Genomic DNA, 19,212 nt, shown 5'->3' with positions numbered 1-19,212 from the left:
CCCCTCTTCCTGGCTCCCACTCGCACTGCCTTGGAGAACAAGTGATTGAGGGGACGTAGTGGCTTCTTGCTATGGCTGGCCCCTGGGTGTCTCAACATCCTTTTCTGGTTCTCTCCATGCTGCCTGTACCTCTGCAAACAGGATCTTCATTAAAGTCTCCCTTGGTGTGCCCTCTCCCTATCTGTGCAGGTGCAGTTATTTATATTCATGGGTTATGTGCATACAACGATGTCTAGTTGGGGCACCCGGGTGGCTCAGGCGGTGAGGCGTCTGCCTTTGACTCGGGTCATGGTCTTGCAGTCCTGGGATCGCACCCTGTGTCGGGCTCCCTGCTCAGTGGGGAGCCTGCAGCAGGGACCTGCCCCTCCCCCTGCTTGTGCTCACTCTCTCTCAAATTAAATAAAATCTTAAAAAAAAAAAAAAGATGTCTAGTCTATCCAAAATACTGGCTTAACTTGCAAACATAATTATTGTGTGAACTTTTGGGTTTATTTTCAAATAATTTTTCTAAAGATTTTATTTTTATTTACTCATGACAGACACAGAGAGAGAGAGAGGCAGAGACAGAGGGAGAGGGAGAAGCAGGCTCCATGCAGGGAGCCCAATGCGGGATTCAATCCCAGGTCTCCAGGATCACACCCCAGGCTGAAGGCAGTGCCAAACCGCTGGGCCACCGGGGCTGCCCTATTTTCAAATATTTAAATTTGTTTTATACATACACACACATGCATAGGTATATACAGCTGACCCTTGAACAACACAGGCTTTGGAGGTGCCTAACCCCCTCACGCAGTAAAAAATCCACAGGTAGCTCTTGGCTCCCCACTGACTCAACTGTGAATAGCCTACTGTTGAGTGGAAGGTTACTGACAACATAAACAATCGATTAACACCTATTTTGTATGTTATATGTATTACATACGGTCTTCTTACAATAAAGTCAGAGAAAAGAAAATGCTATTAAAAATCATAAGAAAGAGAAAATACATTCACGGTGCTCTACTGTATTTATAAAAAGAAAATCCACGTATACGTGGACCCACGCAGTTCAAATCCATGTTGTTCAGGGGTCAGCATGAAAAATATTAAAGAGCGACAACCCACTCCCTCCCACCTCCCCTAGGTGGGAAGCCTTTGTTGGTTACCTCCAGGGAACTGACAGTGAAGGGCACAGGGAAGAGGAAAACATGGGCTTCTAAGTGTAACTTGCTGCAAAAGGGGCTGTGGCAGCCAGAACCAAGGGAGCAGAGTGAGGAAGATCAGATATCTGTCCATCCGAGTAGAGAGGAGGGGAGGGAGGAGGTGGCGGGAGGATGAGGAGGCAGGAGAAAGTGAGAGGAGGGAGAGGCAGCAGAAGGAGGGAGGAGGGGGAGGTAGAAGGGGAGGGAGGAGGTGGGAGGAGGAAGACGGAGGAGGGGAGGGAGGAGGAGGAGGGGAAGGGAAGAGAGTAGGGGAGGAGGAGGGAGGAGAGGAAGCAGAAGGGGAGGAGGAGAGGGAGGGAGGAGGAGGAGGGAGGAGGGAGAGGCAGGAGGAGGAGGGAGGAGGGAAGGGAGGAGGAGTAGGGGAAGGGGAGAGAGTAGGGGAGGGGAAGGAGGAGGGAGGAGGGGAAGGAGGAGGGAGGAGGGGAAGCAGAAGGGGAGGGAGGAGGGGAGGGAAGAGAGGGAGGCAGAAGGGGAGGGAGGAGGGAGAGGGAGGATGAGGAGGGGAAAGGGAGAGAGTAGGGGAGGGGGTTGGGAGGCAGGAGGAGGAGGTGGGAAGGGGGAGACACAAGGAGGAGGGAGGGGAGACAGCTACAAGCTGCAGGATGCCATGATCTTTGGGGAAAATTGGATGTTGGAGAAGCTTCCTGTGGATTATGCGGCCCAGTTATGAGCAACATTTCTCTCCAAGGCCATGGGGCTTTCAAACACGTCCGGAGTTCTTTGACATGTCCCCATCAAAAGGTGGAATCTAATTTTTTTCTCAGGGGAATGTGGGCTTCCTTTGAATGGAGCACAGCACAGTGATTCTGCTGGACTCCAGCAGCTGGGCCATAGGTGTTCCTGCCACCACCGAGGTCCCAGCCGACAGCCAGCATCGGCCACCAGGCCCGTGAATGAATGATCCTGCAATGGTCCCAGCCCCCAGCCCGGCCTTCAAGGGCTCCCAGTAATGGTGATGGGAGCTGGGACAGGCTGTTTCCAACAACTGTGAGCAGATCTGTGAGCAAAATGAGTACTGTTGTTTAGAGCCACAAAGTTTTGGGGTGGTTTGTTACACAGCAATAGATGGCTGGCACAAAGGTTTTGTTTTGTTTTGTTTTTGGGTTTTTAAAAAGAAGGTTTATTTATTCATTTGAGGGGGGTGGTCAGGGGCAGAGGGAGAGACAGTTTTAAGCAGACACCACACCGGGCGTGAAGCCCACTGTGGTCCTGAGATCAGGACCTGAGCTGAAACCAAGAGTCGGCCGCTTACGGACACAAAGCCTTTACAGTTGGACTTGGGGGTTTTGAGCTGGCCTTCAGGTGGCCTTCTGTTTAGCAGTTACATGGAGATGGTGTGGAGAAATACCAGATACTAGAATATTTTTTTTTATCCTCTAAGGAGCCTTCTGAAAAACCCTTCTAAGGGAGAGTTGTATATGTAACATTGTGACAAGCACTGGGTGCCTAGCTCGTAGGAGGTGCTTCAGAAATTTATATTTTGGATGAGCAAATAAGCCAGATGGGGAGTGGGATCCCAGGGGGGATACTTCAGTAACAATAGCCATTAAGGGTGGGTTTTTGATGCTTCTAAGGCACTTGTTTGGCTCAGAACCTGGATGAGTGGATGATGCAAATTTGCGTTGGAGCTCATTTGCTCAGTTTACTAGAGGGGGGAGCCAGGAGACGTCTCCACGGTGTTATCTATATGTAGGAAGGAGGGAAAATCAGTTTAAAAGCTAGTAGTGGAATTTTTCAGAGGGAAAACTATCTTTTTGTAGCAGGACATCTTAGAGGATCATGGCTATTGTGAGGAGCTGACCCCCCCAGGCCAAGATGGGCTTTGAACGATTGCAGAACCACATTTGCCCCGAGAGAACAAAGTGAGAAGATCGTGGAGAGGGAGGACAAGTGTGGGGGGCAGGGGATCCCGGAGAGAGTACATCAGGGTGAAGCTGGCTAGGTGACTGAAGAATTTTAAGAACAAACATGCTTAGTGGTTATTTGTAAGTTGTTGGCCGTGGTGTTCGGTTTTGGAACAAGCACCCATTGCCCCGTTTTCCCTGAAGTCTGTCTTACATGTGGACTTTCCTTGGTGCTGTTTTGTAGAGAGGAGGAATCAGGGCAGAGTCCAGCATGGGACAGAAGAGGGTCAAAGAACCAGACATATGGAGGAAATATGGAGGTGGGACCAGAGCCCACTGGAGGAAGCTCCCCAAGAATCTGCTTCTTTGGTGGTTACTGTAGAGATGAAAAGATACATCTTTAACACCTCACAGTCTATTTAGAGTTAATAATGTCCCCACTTCTGGGGCACCTGGGTAGCTCAGGGGTTGAGTATCTGCCTCCAGCTCAGGTTGTGATCCCAGGGTCCTGGGATCAAGTCCCACATCGGCTCCCCGCAGGGAGCCTGCTTCTCCCTCTGCCTCTCTCTGTCTCTCATGAATAAATAAGTAAAATATTTAAAAGATATAATGTCCCACTTCAAGTAAAATGTCTAAAATTGGCAATTACAGAGCTGTTTCCCACCCTCTTCTATCCCTTATGACACGTGGTTGTAAGTCCTTCCTCTATTTACATTCATTACAACCACTACAATAGGATGTTATAATCATTGCTTTATACAGACACATTTTAAAGAAATTAAGAGAAAAGAAGGGTCTTTTCTATTTATCCACACATTTATCACTTCCAGTGCTTTTCATTCCCTCCTAAAGATCTGAGTTTCTACCTATTGTCATAACCCATCAGGTTCAAGAAATTCTCTTAGAATTTTTTTTTTTTTGTAGGAGATCTTAAAGCAAAGTTTTCTTTTATCTGAAAATGTTTTTATTTCACCTTAATTTTTGAAAGATCTTTGCATCAGAACTAGAATTCTGGGATTGACCTTTTAAAATGTCTATTTATCTTCTGAGATGATAGATGACAGATGCATTAGGAGTATTATATATCTACATCTATATTTATATCTATATCTACATCTATATTTATATCTACTTCAGGAATTTTTTCCCTAAAGTCCTGGGGTAGAGTTTCCTAGCTGCTTTAACATCTCTGCTAATTCTAACATATGGAATGGGATAGATCTCTGCCACTTATCTTTTCTTTTTGAGATGGGTCACATTTTGCAGATTCTTTTTATATAAAGCAATTTTGGAAAGCATCCTGAACACTGTGAATGATGTACCCTGGAGATAGTGAGTGAGAAACTGTGGATTCTCAGAGTTCTATTCTGTTCCTCCAAGGAGTAGGGCTGTTTGGGTTAGTTTGTTTTGAGGGCAGGTGGTGTGGGTAAGTCAAACTGCAAATTCTGTCCCTCCAGAGGTGTTGATTAGCTTGGCCAAGGTAATGCAGCTAACAGGTAGCTACCTTTAGATACCTTAAGAGCAAAATATTTAAAAGAGAGAGAGAGAGAGCAAAATATAGCTTTGACAAGAGATATTTTACTTCTCTAAATTTTCATCTGTGCTCAAGACTTCTACCCTAAAACAAGGACTCCCTTAGTTTCGACTTGGTTCTCTTTGATGGGAAACCAGAACCTACAGTCCAGTCTGCAGTGGGCATTATTTGCTAGCACTGCTCTTTGCTTGCTACAGGCTTGTACCTTAGAGATTTGAAGTGGCTCCTTCCAGCTGTGGCAGCGTGGCAGTTCTCCTGCTCCAGGGCATGGAGTCTCAATTTGGGTCCTTGGATAGATAGAGCAGCCTTACGATTGCCAGATAATATTCAGGACACCCTGTTAAATTTTAAGATCAGATTTTGAAAACCCACAAATTTTTAGCGTAAATTATTTGAGACAGACTTACTATAGATCTAAGTGACGACAGAGCGAATGATAAAAGCCAGGGCTATCTGGTCAGCTTGAGCCAGCTGTCACTCATGTTTAAGCAGAGCCTCAGAGGCAGGCAGAGGAGTGGGGGAGCTTATGGTGAAAATGGGGAGGTTTCAGGCAAGCCCTGATGGGAGCCTGCGGCTGGGGGAAGCTGGAGACAGGCTAACCAGAAGTGGGGTGTCTATGTGACTGGTTGGGGGGACATATTTGGTGCTCTCTGGTCGGTCCTAAGTTAGAAGCAGGGACAAAAATTGGGGAAGCTATCAGTTATTAATCAAATCCTGGATGTTTGGGGCCGGTTGGAACAGAGGTGGTTGTTTGGCTGCCTGGATGGTCGCAATAGACAGCAGGCTGCCTTCCTGGGCCGGTTACTGGGGATGAGGGCTTGGTTTCCTGGCAGGTTGTGGGTCAGAGTTCTATTTCTGTATGTGGTCTGACCACCATCTGTTTGTATATTCAATCTCTCATTGTATTATTTGGGGCATACTTACAAGGAGTACCTTTTTGGAGGTCTCTGAGCACCCAGGAAAGTCAGCCCGAAAGCACAGGTAGAAAACTGGAGGGGCCATTGGCCGCCAGGTGGGCTGAGTTCCGCCCCTTTGCCCGGCGGTGCTGTCCCTACCAGCTGCTGGAATGACACATCGGTGCCCCACCCTTGTCATGCTTTCTCTGGCCGTCAGAGTTGTCTTTGCCGATAGGCAAGAAGAACTGGGGAATTATTATTTTTTTAAGATTTTATTTATTTATTCATGGGAGACACAGAGAGAGGCAGAGGCACAGGCAGAGGGATGTGCCTGTGCAGAGGCACAGGGATCCTGATGTGGGACTGGATCCCGGGGTTCCAGGATCATGACCTGAGCCGAAGGCAGGCGCCCAACCACTAAGCCACCCAGGCGCCCCAGAGCTGTGGAACGAACACCCCCCAGAGGCAGCCCTTCGCTGTGGCTCATGGGAGCCAGTGTGCAAGCGCCCAGCTCTCTCCTCTTTGGAGACAGTTGACACAGTGGCTACCTGCCCCTGGAGCACCCTTTATTGGCTTCCTTCTCCTCTTGTCTCAATTCTCTACTGTGTCACAGAGCTTGCTTTTGGGAAACCCAAGCTACTAAGACAGGTGGAGATCAGCTGGCCCCAACTTGAACTGACCCCTGGAAGTTTTATTTTTATTTATTTATTTATTTATTTATTATTTATTTATTTATTTATTTATTTATTTCCCCTGGAAGTTTTAAATGTAGAACATACTGAGCAAGAGCTCGGGCTGTGGGCTGAGCAGAGACAGGAAGCAGCGGAGGTGAGCACGGTGGCTGGCATCTGACTGCGTCTTCAGATGGGGGTCCCAGGGCTGGACCTGGGCTCAGGTGGGGGTGGACCCTGACTGCCGAGGGGCTGCTGTTCCCCTTTCCCCACTGCACAGCCGTGAGATTTCCTCACTTCCCAGACACCTTGGTGACAGACCCCATCCCCTGAGGTGACCCCCACCTCTTTGTCCCTTGACGCTTTGTCTTGCTTACTCAAGGTCTTACGGTGGGTCAGCAGGGGGACGGGGGCTAAACCCAAGCAGTCTGACCCCAGAGCCCGAGATCCTCACCAGCATGTAATGGCCTTTCAAAATGCTGTCATAAAATGTTTCCCCAGCTGACTCCTGAAGGAGATTCATCGCACAGGTTTGTGGGCCACACACTGCTCACCCCCCACCCCCCACCCCGGGCAATAGAGCCGTTAGCCAGGGCTGACTCTTCTCTGGGAGCTGGGAGCGTTGCCTTACTCTTCAGGGGGCCTCACAGGCTGGTGTGGAGCTTGGCCTGTGTTTGGCCCGCTCAGGCACTGTGGCCGCAGAGTCTGTGCTCTTCGCTACTGCCCATACTGAAGCTATTTTATTTTATTTTATATATTTTATTTTATAATTTAATTTAATTTAATTTATTTTTTTCTGAAACTATTTTAAAATAACCGAAGCAAGACAAAGCATTTCTGAGGATATGCTCAAAATTAGACATGAAAATTCTACTAACATCCCATGTGCTAAAACATGACTCCACCTAATTCCAGGGACGCCCCCCTCCACCCCTTCCTTTTTTTCCAGGGACCCCGCCAGGGCTGCAGTTGCGAGCACTGCCGACTGTCATTCCTCCTGGCATCTAGTGGTAGGGCTCACACCTCCGCATGCTACCCTTGCTCTGCAGGCTGGGCCCACGGAGAGGCAAAGGAGGCACCGGGTCCTCCATTCCGTTGGGGTAAGGTCAGTTGGGCTCCTGAGAGCGAATGGCCTTTACCATTTGCTCCCAGGTGCCTCACTCGCCCTACTGTATTCTTGACCCGCCTAGACAGGCGAGCACATGTCACTGTCTGCTTGAGTCCCTGTGGCCACCTCCTCCAGCCCCGTGCCTGCAGAAGGAAACATAGGCTGTGAGTCATTTTACTTGGTTAGGGAAGGAGAAAGAAACCAATGGGGGGATGAAACAGAAGTGCTGTTGCTGAGTCTTACATTGGACAGGGTGATCCGGAGCTGCCGTGGGGCCCCGGCTGCTCTGTGGTGACTGCTAGTGCCAACGTGTCCCAGATGGAAAGGAAGGCTGGCCAGCTGGGTGCCCGCACAGGGCTTCCTCGTGTCCTTGAGGCCGGCTCCACGGGCTTAGGCAGTCGGAGTGGCTCTGGTCTGTGCAGCTGAAGCAGTCCCACTAGATCCCTGGCCTCAACGAATTCCCCGCAGCCTCATCTAGTTCCTCTGCCTCAACTAATCCCCTCTCCCCCCAGACTCCACTAGTCCTCTTGGTCTCAACTAGCCCTTCCTTAGCTTCCTCTAGCCCAGCTGGCCTCAGCCAGACCCCCCCTTTGGAGGGGTTTCCCATCTTCCACCTGGCCCTGGGTTTCCAGCTTTGTTTGCTCATTCTCTTGCCTGCACCTGGGAGTCTTTACCTGCACCTTCTAGGACGTTCTACAGAAGGCCCAAGTCAGCAACTCACTTATCCCAGCCTGGACCTTTCTCCTCCTGCTTCCTCAGGGTGATCCCCAGGGCCCTCCCACCCCATCTGGTCTCCCAGAGAGAGGGAGGTGAATGTTAATGTTCAGGGAAGCCTACACCTGGCCAGGCGCTGACTCTCTGTAAGATGAGCTCACAAATCTGCTCAACCAATGGCACGCAGAGGGCATCCTTCTCCACATTTTAGAGACAAGATGGAGGTTCAGAAAAACTAAGTGCCCAGTATGAAATTATAGTTTTAGGAAATGAGAGACACATTTAAATACCATTCCGTCTGAACCCCATGGCCCAGAATATGCCACCTCTCCCCATCGAGGTCCCCCATACTAGGTGTGCTGACCCCCAAGGCCCAGCACATGCCATCAGCACCTATGTGGTGGGGGGAAGCACTGGAGCTGTGCACCCTTGGTATGAAAACACAGCCGAGCCCACGGGACTGGTCTGCAGTGACCTGAGACAAGGGGTTGGTGGAAACCAGCCACCTAATCAGCAAAGAACAGGAAGCAACCTGCCAGCACTGTTCCGGAGCAGGGTGGATTTCCCAAAATGGGACCTTTCTGGGTGGGAGATGTCCTTCTTGGGACTGTGGGTGGGGGCGTCTGTGGGGGTGAGACCAGGCATTTGCATTATAAAGGTCTCTTTCCACTGGAGTGCAGGCTGGGAGCTGCCTTGCAGAAAGCTTCTAGGCCTTCAGATGGCTGGATCTCCATGGAAATTGGTTTGCAGAGAGAAAGGAGCTATTTTAAGGACAAGCAGAGATGAGAACCTGTAGGTTGGGGTTAGGGAAGGTAGCTGTGGGAGAGAGCTTTTCTGAATGACTCACTAACTTCCCTCCTATTGAGGTGGGAAAAAAATGGCATGGCAAAAAAAACCGGAAACCCAGGAAAAAGGAGTAGCGGCAAGGCCGACTCCCTCCCTGGGGGAATGGCCAACCCCCTCCCTGGGGGAATGGCACGGGGGTGGCGGGGTGGCAGGGTGGCAGGTGGCAGCAGCAGGTGCCCCCCAGGGGGCCGCGCTGGGGGTGGAGCTGCTGGGGGTGAACCTCCCCTTAGGGAACATCCACCACGATTGTACCTTCCCATCCGCGTAACATCTGCTCTTTCAACCAGCTTCCATGTAATCATGCAAAGAAGGAAACATTTACTAAAGAAAAAAATGGCTGTGGCAGTTTCTGTCATCTTAGAGGGTAACGGAATTGATCTTCAGGGCAGGGGGCACTTTAGCAGGAAAGCGTGGTTAATCCATCCGTCTCATTAGGGAGCCTGGGGAAGACTGGCTGAAACAAAAGAGGTAAATTACCGAAGTGATAAAGAGGTGGGGATTTCGAGGTCCCCAGGTCATCCTGCCATTGGATTGTGTGTGTGTGTGTGTGTGTGTGTGTGTCTGGAGCGGCCCCGAGTGGTGGCAGCCCAGAGCCCAGGGAGAAGGTAGTCAGGGACCTCTGGGGAGGGGGGAGCGGCCGAGAGGATGGTCGTACATTCCAGGTACATTCTAGGCTGTTACCCATCAAGGGACAGAGCCTGTTTGGCACACACACAGCCTGGGGTGGTGCCTGGGGGAAAGGCCACCATGAGGGGCACTTGCTCAGGCCCACTAGAACTCACAGCAAAAGATGATGGGGAGTCCAAGGTGCACCTCACGGTGCTGGTCCTCAACTCACTTCTCCTGGGAACTCTCAGAAATGGCGGGGAGGGCCTGGAAGTCCATTCTAGGTGGGGGTGGAAGCTCCAGCTCTATACTCTTCCTGTGTGTAGTCTGCTACAGGCAGCTCCCAGAAGGCCACCCCCTCCTGGCAGGCAGTGGGTTCCCCAGGAGCCCTGGGGATCATGCCCAGGTCTTTAGTCATGGGGTGATGGCTATAGCAGGGTGGACCAAAAGGCTGTCTGGGAGTCTCTAGCCATCCTTCCACGCTGGCCCGTGGCCTACTGAGTCAAAAGGCTCGGATCTGGGGACTCAGGGATTTCTGTGTGAGGAGCAGCAAGTGAGCCTGCAGGGTGAGGGGGTCCCACCTGAGTGTGGTGAGGAGCTGCAGTCACAGCAGGCTTTCAGCCTTGACCCTGCGTGTCCACAGGCCACTGCTGCAGGGCAGGGAATGGTGCGCTCCGAGGATGCTAAGAACACCAGTCCCTCACGCTCTGCGTAGAGTCCGGGTCTGGCGTGTGACCCAGAGCAGAGCCTGAGTAGCCTGAGGTGGTGGGAGCAGCAGTCGGGGCCAAGCAGCTGTGCCCTGGCCCAGGGCCAGGCCCTGACAATGGGCCTCTGGGTGGGGGCTGCTCCGGCACCCACAGGGCCTACGAGTTGCTCCTGAATGCAAGGAGCTGGAGGCCCACAACCTGGCTATTGTTTACATGTGTTTATTGTCTCTGGAGCTTAGCAATGAACACTTAATAGAAGGAGGAGGAACCTGTGGCTGCAGGATGGCAGGTGGTGGCGGTGGTATGTGCGCGCAGAGGGTGACGACACTGGCTGGCCACACGGTGCCTGGAGTCCATGAAGCTGCGGAACATCTACTGCTGTTCCTGGTCTACGCCCAACTTCAAACTGTTTCTACGAAGTCCCCTCCAGTCAGGGGACTAGTCAGCCCATCACCACCACGAACCTCAAAGACCTCTCCTCCCTTGAACCTCAACGACCTCTCCTGCCTTGCCTGCGGCTCGGCGGCCCCAACAGCCTAGAAGCACGTCTGCGGCTGAATGTCAGGAAAAAAAAAAGCCACACGGATGGGAGCTGAGTGAGAAAGGCACAATTTATTGGTCATGCGGACAGACACACACGGGGACGTGGGGTGCGTACCCATTCTCCTGCACTCACACCTCTGGATTTGGTTTCCTACACTAATTCTGTATGTCAAAAAGCAACACAAAAGAAAAGACTCACCAATCTACTCTCGTAGTAACCAAGGAAGCAGGGCCAAGAGCCACAGAGTTTGGAAAGAAATGACTGCATTGTTCTGACAGCCGGAACCGAGAGGCTCACCTCCCTGGCAGCCAGGCAGCACAGCTTGGCTTTCAGGAGCGACAGCAGAGACCCTTCTATGAGCACGATGAGATAAGTGTTGGGGGGCTTCGGCTCAAACCATGGCCTGGTGCTGGCTGCCCAGCTCGAGGACGGCCTGGGCTTCTCTAGCACAAGCTGAAGCCGGATCTCTCTACTGGACTAGGTATTGATTTTCCCTCTCCTTTCGACTCAAGAACTGAGATGTGGAGAGATCCCCTCTCTCTGCAGCAGCTCTGCTGGAGCCCCCGGGCTTTAGCTAAAGCAGTGGCATCCCTGAAGCCAGGCGAGGCCAGGTTTGTTGTACCCTAAATTAACCACTTACTCTTCATCTCCCTAAAGCTCAAGCCCTGTCTCACTCCAGGAAGGCACCGGCCTTAATTTTTAATGCTTTGTCCAAACTGCTCAGAACACACTGTCCTGAACCGGGCGTCTGGAATGTGGTTGTGTTTGGCTGAAAAAGACTCAACTCATGTTTGTGGAGCACTTAGCACAGTACCTGGCATGTGGTGAGTGCTCTATACATGTAGCAATTATTATTATTAATAATATTATTATTATTATTTTATATCTCCACCTACAAATCAGCGCTTTAGTTCCTTTCTTCAAAATGATGACCGGAACAAGGCTCATGGGTTCCAAGTACCAAGATCATGCTGGGGTCCCAGGTACACTTTCCCTTCTACCCTTAGCACTTGGTGCCAAGTTTGGCAGCCAGAGCACTCTGCTGACCACACAGAAGCTAGGCCCTCTCCTGAAAAGTAGGAAGCCCTGCATAGGAAGCTAGGTAGGAGGAGCCAACAGGGGGTCCTGGGAGAAGGTCCGAGTGGCTTCACGCTGTTCCTCGGGGCTCCTGTCTTGCTGCCAGCTCGCCAGGGGCTTTACTGTGGGACAAGAACAGAACAGCGTCAGTGCTAAAGTCTCTAGCAGGCCAGATTAAACTAAAGGTGCCCTCGTCCCTACACACAGTGGGCTAGGGCAAGCTTCCTTTAACACGGTGCAGGAGAGCCAACGCACTGCTTAAGCACGTACTTAGATATCTAAGCAATATATGTGCACGTACATTATATGCATATGTGGCAATTACAGGATATGGAAGAAACAGTATGCAGTATAAATTATAACAGTAATGATATATAATAAAATTTAATCCTCCCTATAAACCTATGAGGCAGATTCCATCAGTAGCTCCCTCTTTACAGATGAGTAAACTGAGGCTCAAGGCACAGAGCCAGGAAGTGCGAGAGCTAGGATTCAGACCCAAGACAGTGTGGCTCCCCAGGAAGTTCTTTACTACTACTAGTTTTGCTCGAAAAGAAATCCATTTTATAGGAAGGAAGGGGACGGCAGTGTGTCTGAAGTCTCTAAAACATTGGGAAGAGGGACGCCTGGATGGCTCAGAGGCTGGGCGCCTGCCTTCAGATCGGGGTGTGATCCTGGAGACCCAGGATCGAGTCCCACATCGGGCTCCCTATGTGGAGCCTGCTTCTCCGTCTGCCTAAGTCTCTGCCTCTCTCTCTCTCTGTGTCTCTCATGAGTGAATAAATAAAATCTTAAAAATAAATAACTAAATAAAATATTGGGAAGATTTTAAGTACTAACACTAAGGATGGTGATAAAGAAATGTAAATGATCTAGGTTTTTTTTTTTTTTTTTTAGTTACGGCACCTGAGTTCCTATAGGGCTGACCCAGGAAGGCTCAGAGAATTTATCCCCAGAACCTCATTTAATGCTTTCGGTGTAGGAACAGAGCCTTCCGGGACAGACAGGACTGGGTTCAAATCCTGCGATCTGAATGGGGGCCTGGGTGTTGTATCACACGCACTTGCCCCTAGTGCACCCCTGAGCCAACGGGGGTCTCACCCGCACACACACACTTGCCCCCAGCGGACCCCCGGGCCAGTGGGGGTCTCCTGCTCACTCGCACACACACGCACTTGCCCCCAGTGGACTCCAGAGCCAGCAGGGGTCTCCCATGCACACACGCACTTGCCCCCAGGGCACCCCCGAGCTAGCGGAGGCGGGGGTCCTCTCCCGCACACACGCACTTGCCCCTGGGGCACCCCTGAGCCAGCAGGGGTCTACTGTGCACACACTCACTTGCACCCGGGGCACCCTCAGCCAGCGGGGGGGTCTCCCGCGCACACACGCACTTGCCCCCAGAGCCAGCGGGGGTCTCAGGCCCTGGGGCGGGGGCTCCCCTGCACACGCCGGGCCCCAGCGCACCTGCATGGACGCGCGGCCGAGCGGCGCGTCCTCAGCCCGCAGCTTGCCGTGGTGGGGCAGCTCGGCGTTCTCCCGGTAGTCGCGGCCCTTGGAGTGCTGCAGGTGCAGGACGGCCGGGCTCTTGACCGGGAGCGGCGGCCGCTGCGCCGGCGGGGGCGGGGGCTGCTGGCTCAGTTCCGACCTGGAGGGCTTGATGGGCCTCTTGGCGGGCACCTGGGCCTGGAGGCCCGCGGCGGCCTTGGCCTTCCCCTGGCTCTTGTCCGCGGCCGCCGGCCGGCCCTCGGCGGAGGACGAGCAGGTGTAGGAGCGCAGCCGGGGCGTGGGGCTCAGGAAGGGCGCGGCCGCCGCCGCCTTGCCTGTCCCCTTGGTGCCCTCGGCCTCCTGGGCTTTGGGGAGCAGGATGCCGGGCGACAAGATTCCTGGGTCCGGGCAGGGCGGGGGATCCTTCCTCAGCATTTTGGGCGATTCCTGCTCTTTCCTGGGCAGCAGCTTAGGGAAAGAGCTCACAGAGCCATACAGCGGGTTCTCAAACATCTCGGGCTTGGTGAGCTGCACGTCCTCCTGGGGGGAAGATTCTGGGGTGCTCTTGCCCAGGTCGCAGGGCCTGGAGGGTGGCAGAGAGGGGAGACAGAGAAAAATTGCATTTGACAAGTGGTTGCTTCCTCCTGATGAGGTGATCAAAAGGTGCCAGACAGGTGGTGACTGCCCATCTTTGTGACTGTACTGAGCACCATCCAACTGTTCCCTTTAAAATAGTTCATTTGAAAAAAAAAAAAAAAAAGTTCATTTGGGGATCCCTGGATGGCTCAGTGGTTTGGCACCTGACTTCAGCCCAGGGTGTGATCCTGGAGACCCGGGATTGAGTCCCACATCGGGTTCCCTGCGTGGAGCCTGCTTCTCCCTCTGCCCCCCTCTCTCTCTCTGTGTCACTCATGAATAAATAAAATCTTAAAAAAAAAAAATCTAAAATGGTTTATTTGGGGAATGGGCTAGATGGGTGATGGGTATGAAGGAGGGCCCTTGTGAGGAGCCCTGGGTGTTATAGGTAAGTGATGAATCACTAAATTCTACTCCTGTGGGCAGCCTGGATGGCTCAGCGGTTTAACACCTGCCTTTGGCCCAGGGCATGATCCTGGAGGCCTGGGATCGAGTCCCACGTCGGGCTCCCTGCATGGAGCCTGCTTCTCCCTCTGCCTATGTCTCTGCCTCTCTCTCTCTCTGTGTTCTCTTATGAATAAATAAAAATCTTAAAAAAAATTCTACTCCTGAAACCAATATTACATGATACATTAGTAACTAACCAGAATTGAAATAAAAATTTGAAAAAAAGAAAAAGAAACATCTAACAGTGATTTTCCTGGAGTTTCATAGAAAATATTTCCTTCGGGCAGCCTGGGTGGCTCAGCGGTTTAGCGCCGCCTTCAGCCCAGGGCCTGATTCTGGAGACCCGGGATCGAGTCCCACGTTGCGCTCCCTGCATGGAGCCTGCTTCTCCCTCTGCCGGTGTCTCTGCCTCTCTCTCTCTCCCCTCTGTGTTCTCTCATGAATAAATAAATAAAATCCTTAAAAAAAAAGTAGATATTTAAAAAAAAAAGAAAATATTTCTTCACCTTTGTTATGGGACTTACACTTCAATTACACACACACACACACTATTAGAGGAGCCGGTAGTGTGTTGCTCATAGGTTGGTGACCTCACAGGTGAGCTCCCTTCTTGCCCCACACCATGTCCACCGTAAAAGTGTTCACACTGGAGCGCTAGTGAGCAAGGTGGACTTCACAGAAGGTTTCGTAGGAGGGCAAGAAGGAGCTCACTTACACGGCACGCCCGGTATCAAAACCACCTGTTCCGTCCTTGGCAGAGAAGGCCGCCCTCCACGGCCCCTGTCCCTCACAGCCTCTCTGTGTCTCTAGCAAATTCTATCCTGACCCTCGGGAGAACAGAAGCCTGCAGGGGACCAGACCCCCCCTCAGTGACCGCCTGGGCTGTGTGAGGGCTTCAGCTCAAGGAGGACACGTGGGGGCCCCGCAGTGTGTGACGCTGCCCCAGGGACAGGTGGGGGCCTCAAACCAGCCGGTGTCTGCGCTCCCGATTCACAGGTGTTCTCCGCAACCACAGTCCTCCTGGTGAGTGTGCTTTCCTACGTGTCCTCACTCACAGCGGGAGAGAAAACGCGGCCACGCGGGTTGGAGAACCCGAGGGAGCTGGAGGCCTGCGCCCGCACCAGGGCAGAGGCGTGGGGGAGGAGGAAGAGCGGCCTTTGTGGCTCCTGAATTACTCTGACGTGAGGGGGTTTCCTGCTGAGCGAATTATAACCAGGAATGGGAACATGTTTTACTTTCTGGCTGACAGCACAGTCTCCTCGGGGAATGTTCTGGGTTCTGCTTTAGGTAAAAAAAGGGAAGCGGGCTCCTTGGAACCCACTGAAGTGTTGGGCCGGGCCGCCGCTTACTGCGGGAAGGGGCGCTGGCCCACTGCTGCGAGGTGCTGGCCAGCCAAGGCCGAGGGACTCCTTAGGGGACAGGTGTGCGCTCAGGGGACACAGGCGAGATGTCATTGTCGCACAGGTGCCAGCAGGGCGAGAGGACATGAGGGTATGGGGAGGTGAGCCTCTGGGACTTGCCAAAGGGGGCCTGACTGTGGACTCGCTTTTCTGCTCATCACTCTTTAGAAAGATCTAGAAGCAGCTGTCTAACCAGAAATGTTAAGGCCTTGAACAAAGACTTTGGAAAGCTGCCCCTCCACCTTAGGCCACCCTCTACACGCCCGCCTGGATCCTCAAAAAGATCTTTGCTATGAATTAGTGCAGGGAAGAAGGTGCAAGAAGGTCCAAGCAACACTGAGTTTCTGAGGAAGAGTCAAATAGTAGAAAAGAAAAATGCATGGCCTGATTCCTGGCAGCCCACTGACTGAGACAGGAGGATTGGGGCAGCACCAGAAAGAGGCCCCTGGTGCACGCATTTTGGGGATTCCAGAACTCCTTCCCTGGGAGAAGCATGGGGAGATGGAGGCAAGTTACCTCTTCTGAGAGGGGACTTCTGTTGCTCCTAGAGAGGGGAAGTCTTGGGGCAGAGGGAGAGACTGGGGAAAACCACAGTCAAAAAAGTCCCTGACCGCAGGTAACAAGAAACCAAGTCCCACAGGAGGGGCCATGCCTGTGAAACAAGTGCACCAGTATCCAGGGCACAGAGTTCACTAATTCCTCTGGGAAAATAACCCACTGCTCAGATTCCAGAGCCTTCCTTTTTCTCAAGAAGTGCAGCACCACCGAGCAGGGTCTGAGAAGAGCCCCCTTCTTCCCCACATGACTTCAGCCTAGAGACCTGTCCCCGCTTGCCTGGGATTCCAGAGTCTCTGGGACATGGGGCTCTGGCACTGAAATGGGGACAGTTGTGGGCAAAGTGAAGTGGCTGATCACGGGCCAAGGTGCAGGGCAGCGGTGGCAGGTGCTGGGTCCGCTCCAACTGAGCCGGGGGTCCGAGCAGCAGGGAGGGCCGCCCACATGAGTGGGAGGTGCTGGCTCCTCGTCTCTAATCCCCTAATGCATGAGAAGTGAGCTTAGGACCCGATCCTGGGGGGCCGCTGGCCGGCGGATGTCCCTGCTCCGAAGCTGTCACCTGAGGAACCAGAGGGGACACGTCCCCACCCAGTGCCACGCTGCATGCCGTGTGCAAGTCGTTCAGCACAAAGATACTCTGACTCTAGGAGGCTGAAAACATTTCACTTAAAGAACCTCCTTGCAGCCTGTGCTTGATTATGGCTCCATCTCCCGGGGCTGCCAAAGAGGCACCTCGGCACCCGCCATATGGTGGCTTTTGTCCTCATTTCCCCAGAGGGAGGAAACTGAGGTGTTTCCTCCTCTCCCGAGCTTCTTATGGAGTGACTGGAGCACAAAAGTACTATCAACAAACTCTGGAAGGCTAGTGGCAGAGAGGACAGGATGGAGCTCGCGGGCAGGCCTCGTCATCCACCCCGCCCTACCACGTCCTCCTCCCCTCCGTCCATCTATCCGCTTGTCTTAGACACCAACTCCTCAATCTGGAGGAGACTCCAGCCAGGCCAGGCGTGCAAAGGTCGGGGGTGGAAGGAGGTACGCATGATGTGTGACGACGCTCCCTCCCCTGGCTCCTTGTATGGGATGGACACCACCCCCCGGGGACACACTGACCCCACGGAAGGGAGGAGTCCAGAGCAGCCCCCTGCAGTCACTCGAAAAACAGCCACCAAGGAAAGTCGATGCTCATGGTATTTTGCACCTCTCCAATCCCTGCAAATTGGCACCTGCACTTCCAATTTCCCTGTCACGCTATGCTTGCTGGAAAACTCACAGGGCTCCCCGTCTGGCATTTCCACGGGGCGAACAGGAATGGGTTCACTTGTGAAGTGGCACACGGGAGAGGTGGCTGTGGCTTTGGCTGCCCGGCCGGACCCCCCACCCCAGCTCCATCCTCTTGGCCCGTGCTGCCTGGGCCAGGTCTAGAAGCGAGTCAGCTTTCTCTGGGCTCCTTGCCTTGCCTTTCCCAAAGTTTCTGGGCCAAAGGCCTCCTCCTGCAGACCAGCTGCCCCCCCTTCCCACTCCCCCATAGCTGCTGCACTTTCTGACTGGCCTCCAAAGGAGGGACAGAAGGTTGTGGATGGGAAGGGGAACCTCATGGCTGAAAAGGCAGGGGAACTCAGAGCTGGGGAAGGAGGAAATCCCCACCTGTTCCTTGAGAGATTACCTGAAGGTCCACTAGTTCTAGAAACCTATGTTCCAATGAATGTAGTTGTTACAGGAAGCTGTTTTGGGAGGCAGTATCTTTAACATTTTCTATTTTTTTAAAAAAGTCTTTCAAATGTATACCAATAGGGCAGGACAGGGAGATTCCATAGGTATTTCCTCTAGTGCCTTCTGTGTTCCTGGCCCTGAGGATGAGCCAATGACCAAAGTGGGCACACAACCCCATGCTCATGGAGGCTCGGTTCCAGGCTCGGTTTTCCTGGTGGTGAAAACCCAGGGAAGGGAGAGAACCTGATGAGGAGGACGCTCACCTTGACTCCTGTGTCCTGGGGCAGGGGCCCCGCGTGGCTGTCGAGGATGAAAACTTCTTTGGGGATACGGGTGGCTGGGAGGGTGGTGTCGGGGGGCTCTCTCCCCTTCCGGGCCCCAGGGAGGAGTCCTTGAGCGGCTGGTCATAGCTCCAGGCTGTGGGCTGCTGGTCGGGGGACAGGGACTGCTTCATGTGCCCGAAGGGCACCACCCCCATGTAGTTGGGGTTGATGATTTCAGTGATGTTGGTGCCACTGCATGGAGGGACCCTGGAGGGGAGAGACACCTGAAGTCACATCCCAGGGCTCCCTTCCCTCCTCTAGGACAGCGCCCCATGAGGACAGTGTCCTCTGAGATCTCTTGGGGCCCCTAGGCCCTCTGCTACTCTGTCTTGTTTTGGACAATTGATTGATGTCAGAAGGGAACATGGGCATAAACAAAACAGTCCTGGTCCCCGTTTTCATGGAACCTACATCTGATAGGAGAGAAAGCAAAACAGCAACTAAGAAACACAGTGCTCGCACCGTGCCGAAGTCTGCGAGTAGCAAAGGAGGCAGAGACGGGCCAGCAGGAGGGGTGGGACCAACGGGGCACGGGGTGGCCAGAGAAGGCCTATCCGAGGAGGCAGATAAGGAAGGGAAGGGAGACGGGTGAGGCTGTGCAAAGGCCCTGTGGAAGGGCTTGAGCTGCTTCAGGACCATCTGAAGGCCTGTGCCAAGTGGGGAGGATGGATGAGAGGCTGGCGTGGCCAGGGTGAGTGGGTGCGGGGAGGGCAGGGCTGGGCGGTCAATGAAGGGCTCCATGTGGGATGCGTTGGCTTGCACATCTGTGTGAGGCATCACAATGGAGACGGCCATGCAGGCATTTGGAAAGCTTGAGTGGGAGGCCACAGAAGTCAAGGCTGGAGCCTCAAATGTGGGAGAGTCAGCTGTGGAGGGGATGGCCCGGCTCCGGCTGAGGGGACCCTAG

General features: G+C 53.0%; 1 protein-coding gene across 1 annotated transcript in view; it reads right to left on the bottom strand.

Moving 5' to 3' along the window:
• Positions 1-10,721: 10,721 nt before the first annotated feature.
• INPP5D (inositol polyphosphate-5-phosphatase D) overlaps positions 10,722-19,212 on the bottom strand; it is a 119,625-nt gene continuing 111,134 nt past the window's right edge. Inside the window, exons 25-27 of the mRNA XM_025463479.3 lie at positions 18,246-18,512; positions 13,214-13,817; positions 10,722-11,871 (exon numbers count right to left, since the gene is read on the bottom strand). Coding sequence (XP_025319264.1) covers positions 11,869-11,871; positions 13,214-13,817; positions 18,246-18,512 — 874 coding nt within the window. The 3' untranslated portion in view covers positions 10,722-11,868. The remainder of the gene's footprint in view (positions 11,872-13,213; positions 13,818-18,245; positions 18,513-19,212) is intronic.

This window comes from Canis lupus, chromosome 25 (assembly GCF_003254725.2).
Source record: "Canis lupus dingo isolate Sandy chromosome 25, ASM325472v2, whole genome shotgun sequence".
Lineage (NCBI taxonomy): Eukaryota > Metazoa > Chordata > Mammalia > Carnivora > Canidae > Canis > Canis lupus.
Note: the sequence above shows the minus strand (reverse complement) of the source record. Positions and strands in the feature narration are given on the sequence as shown.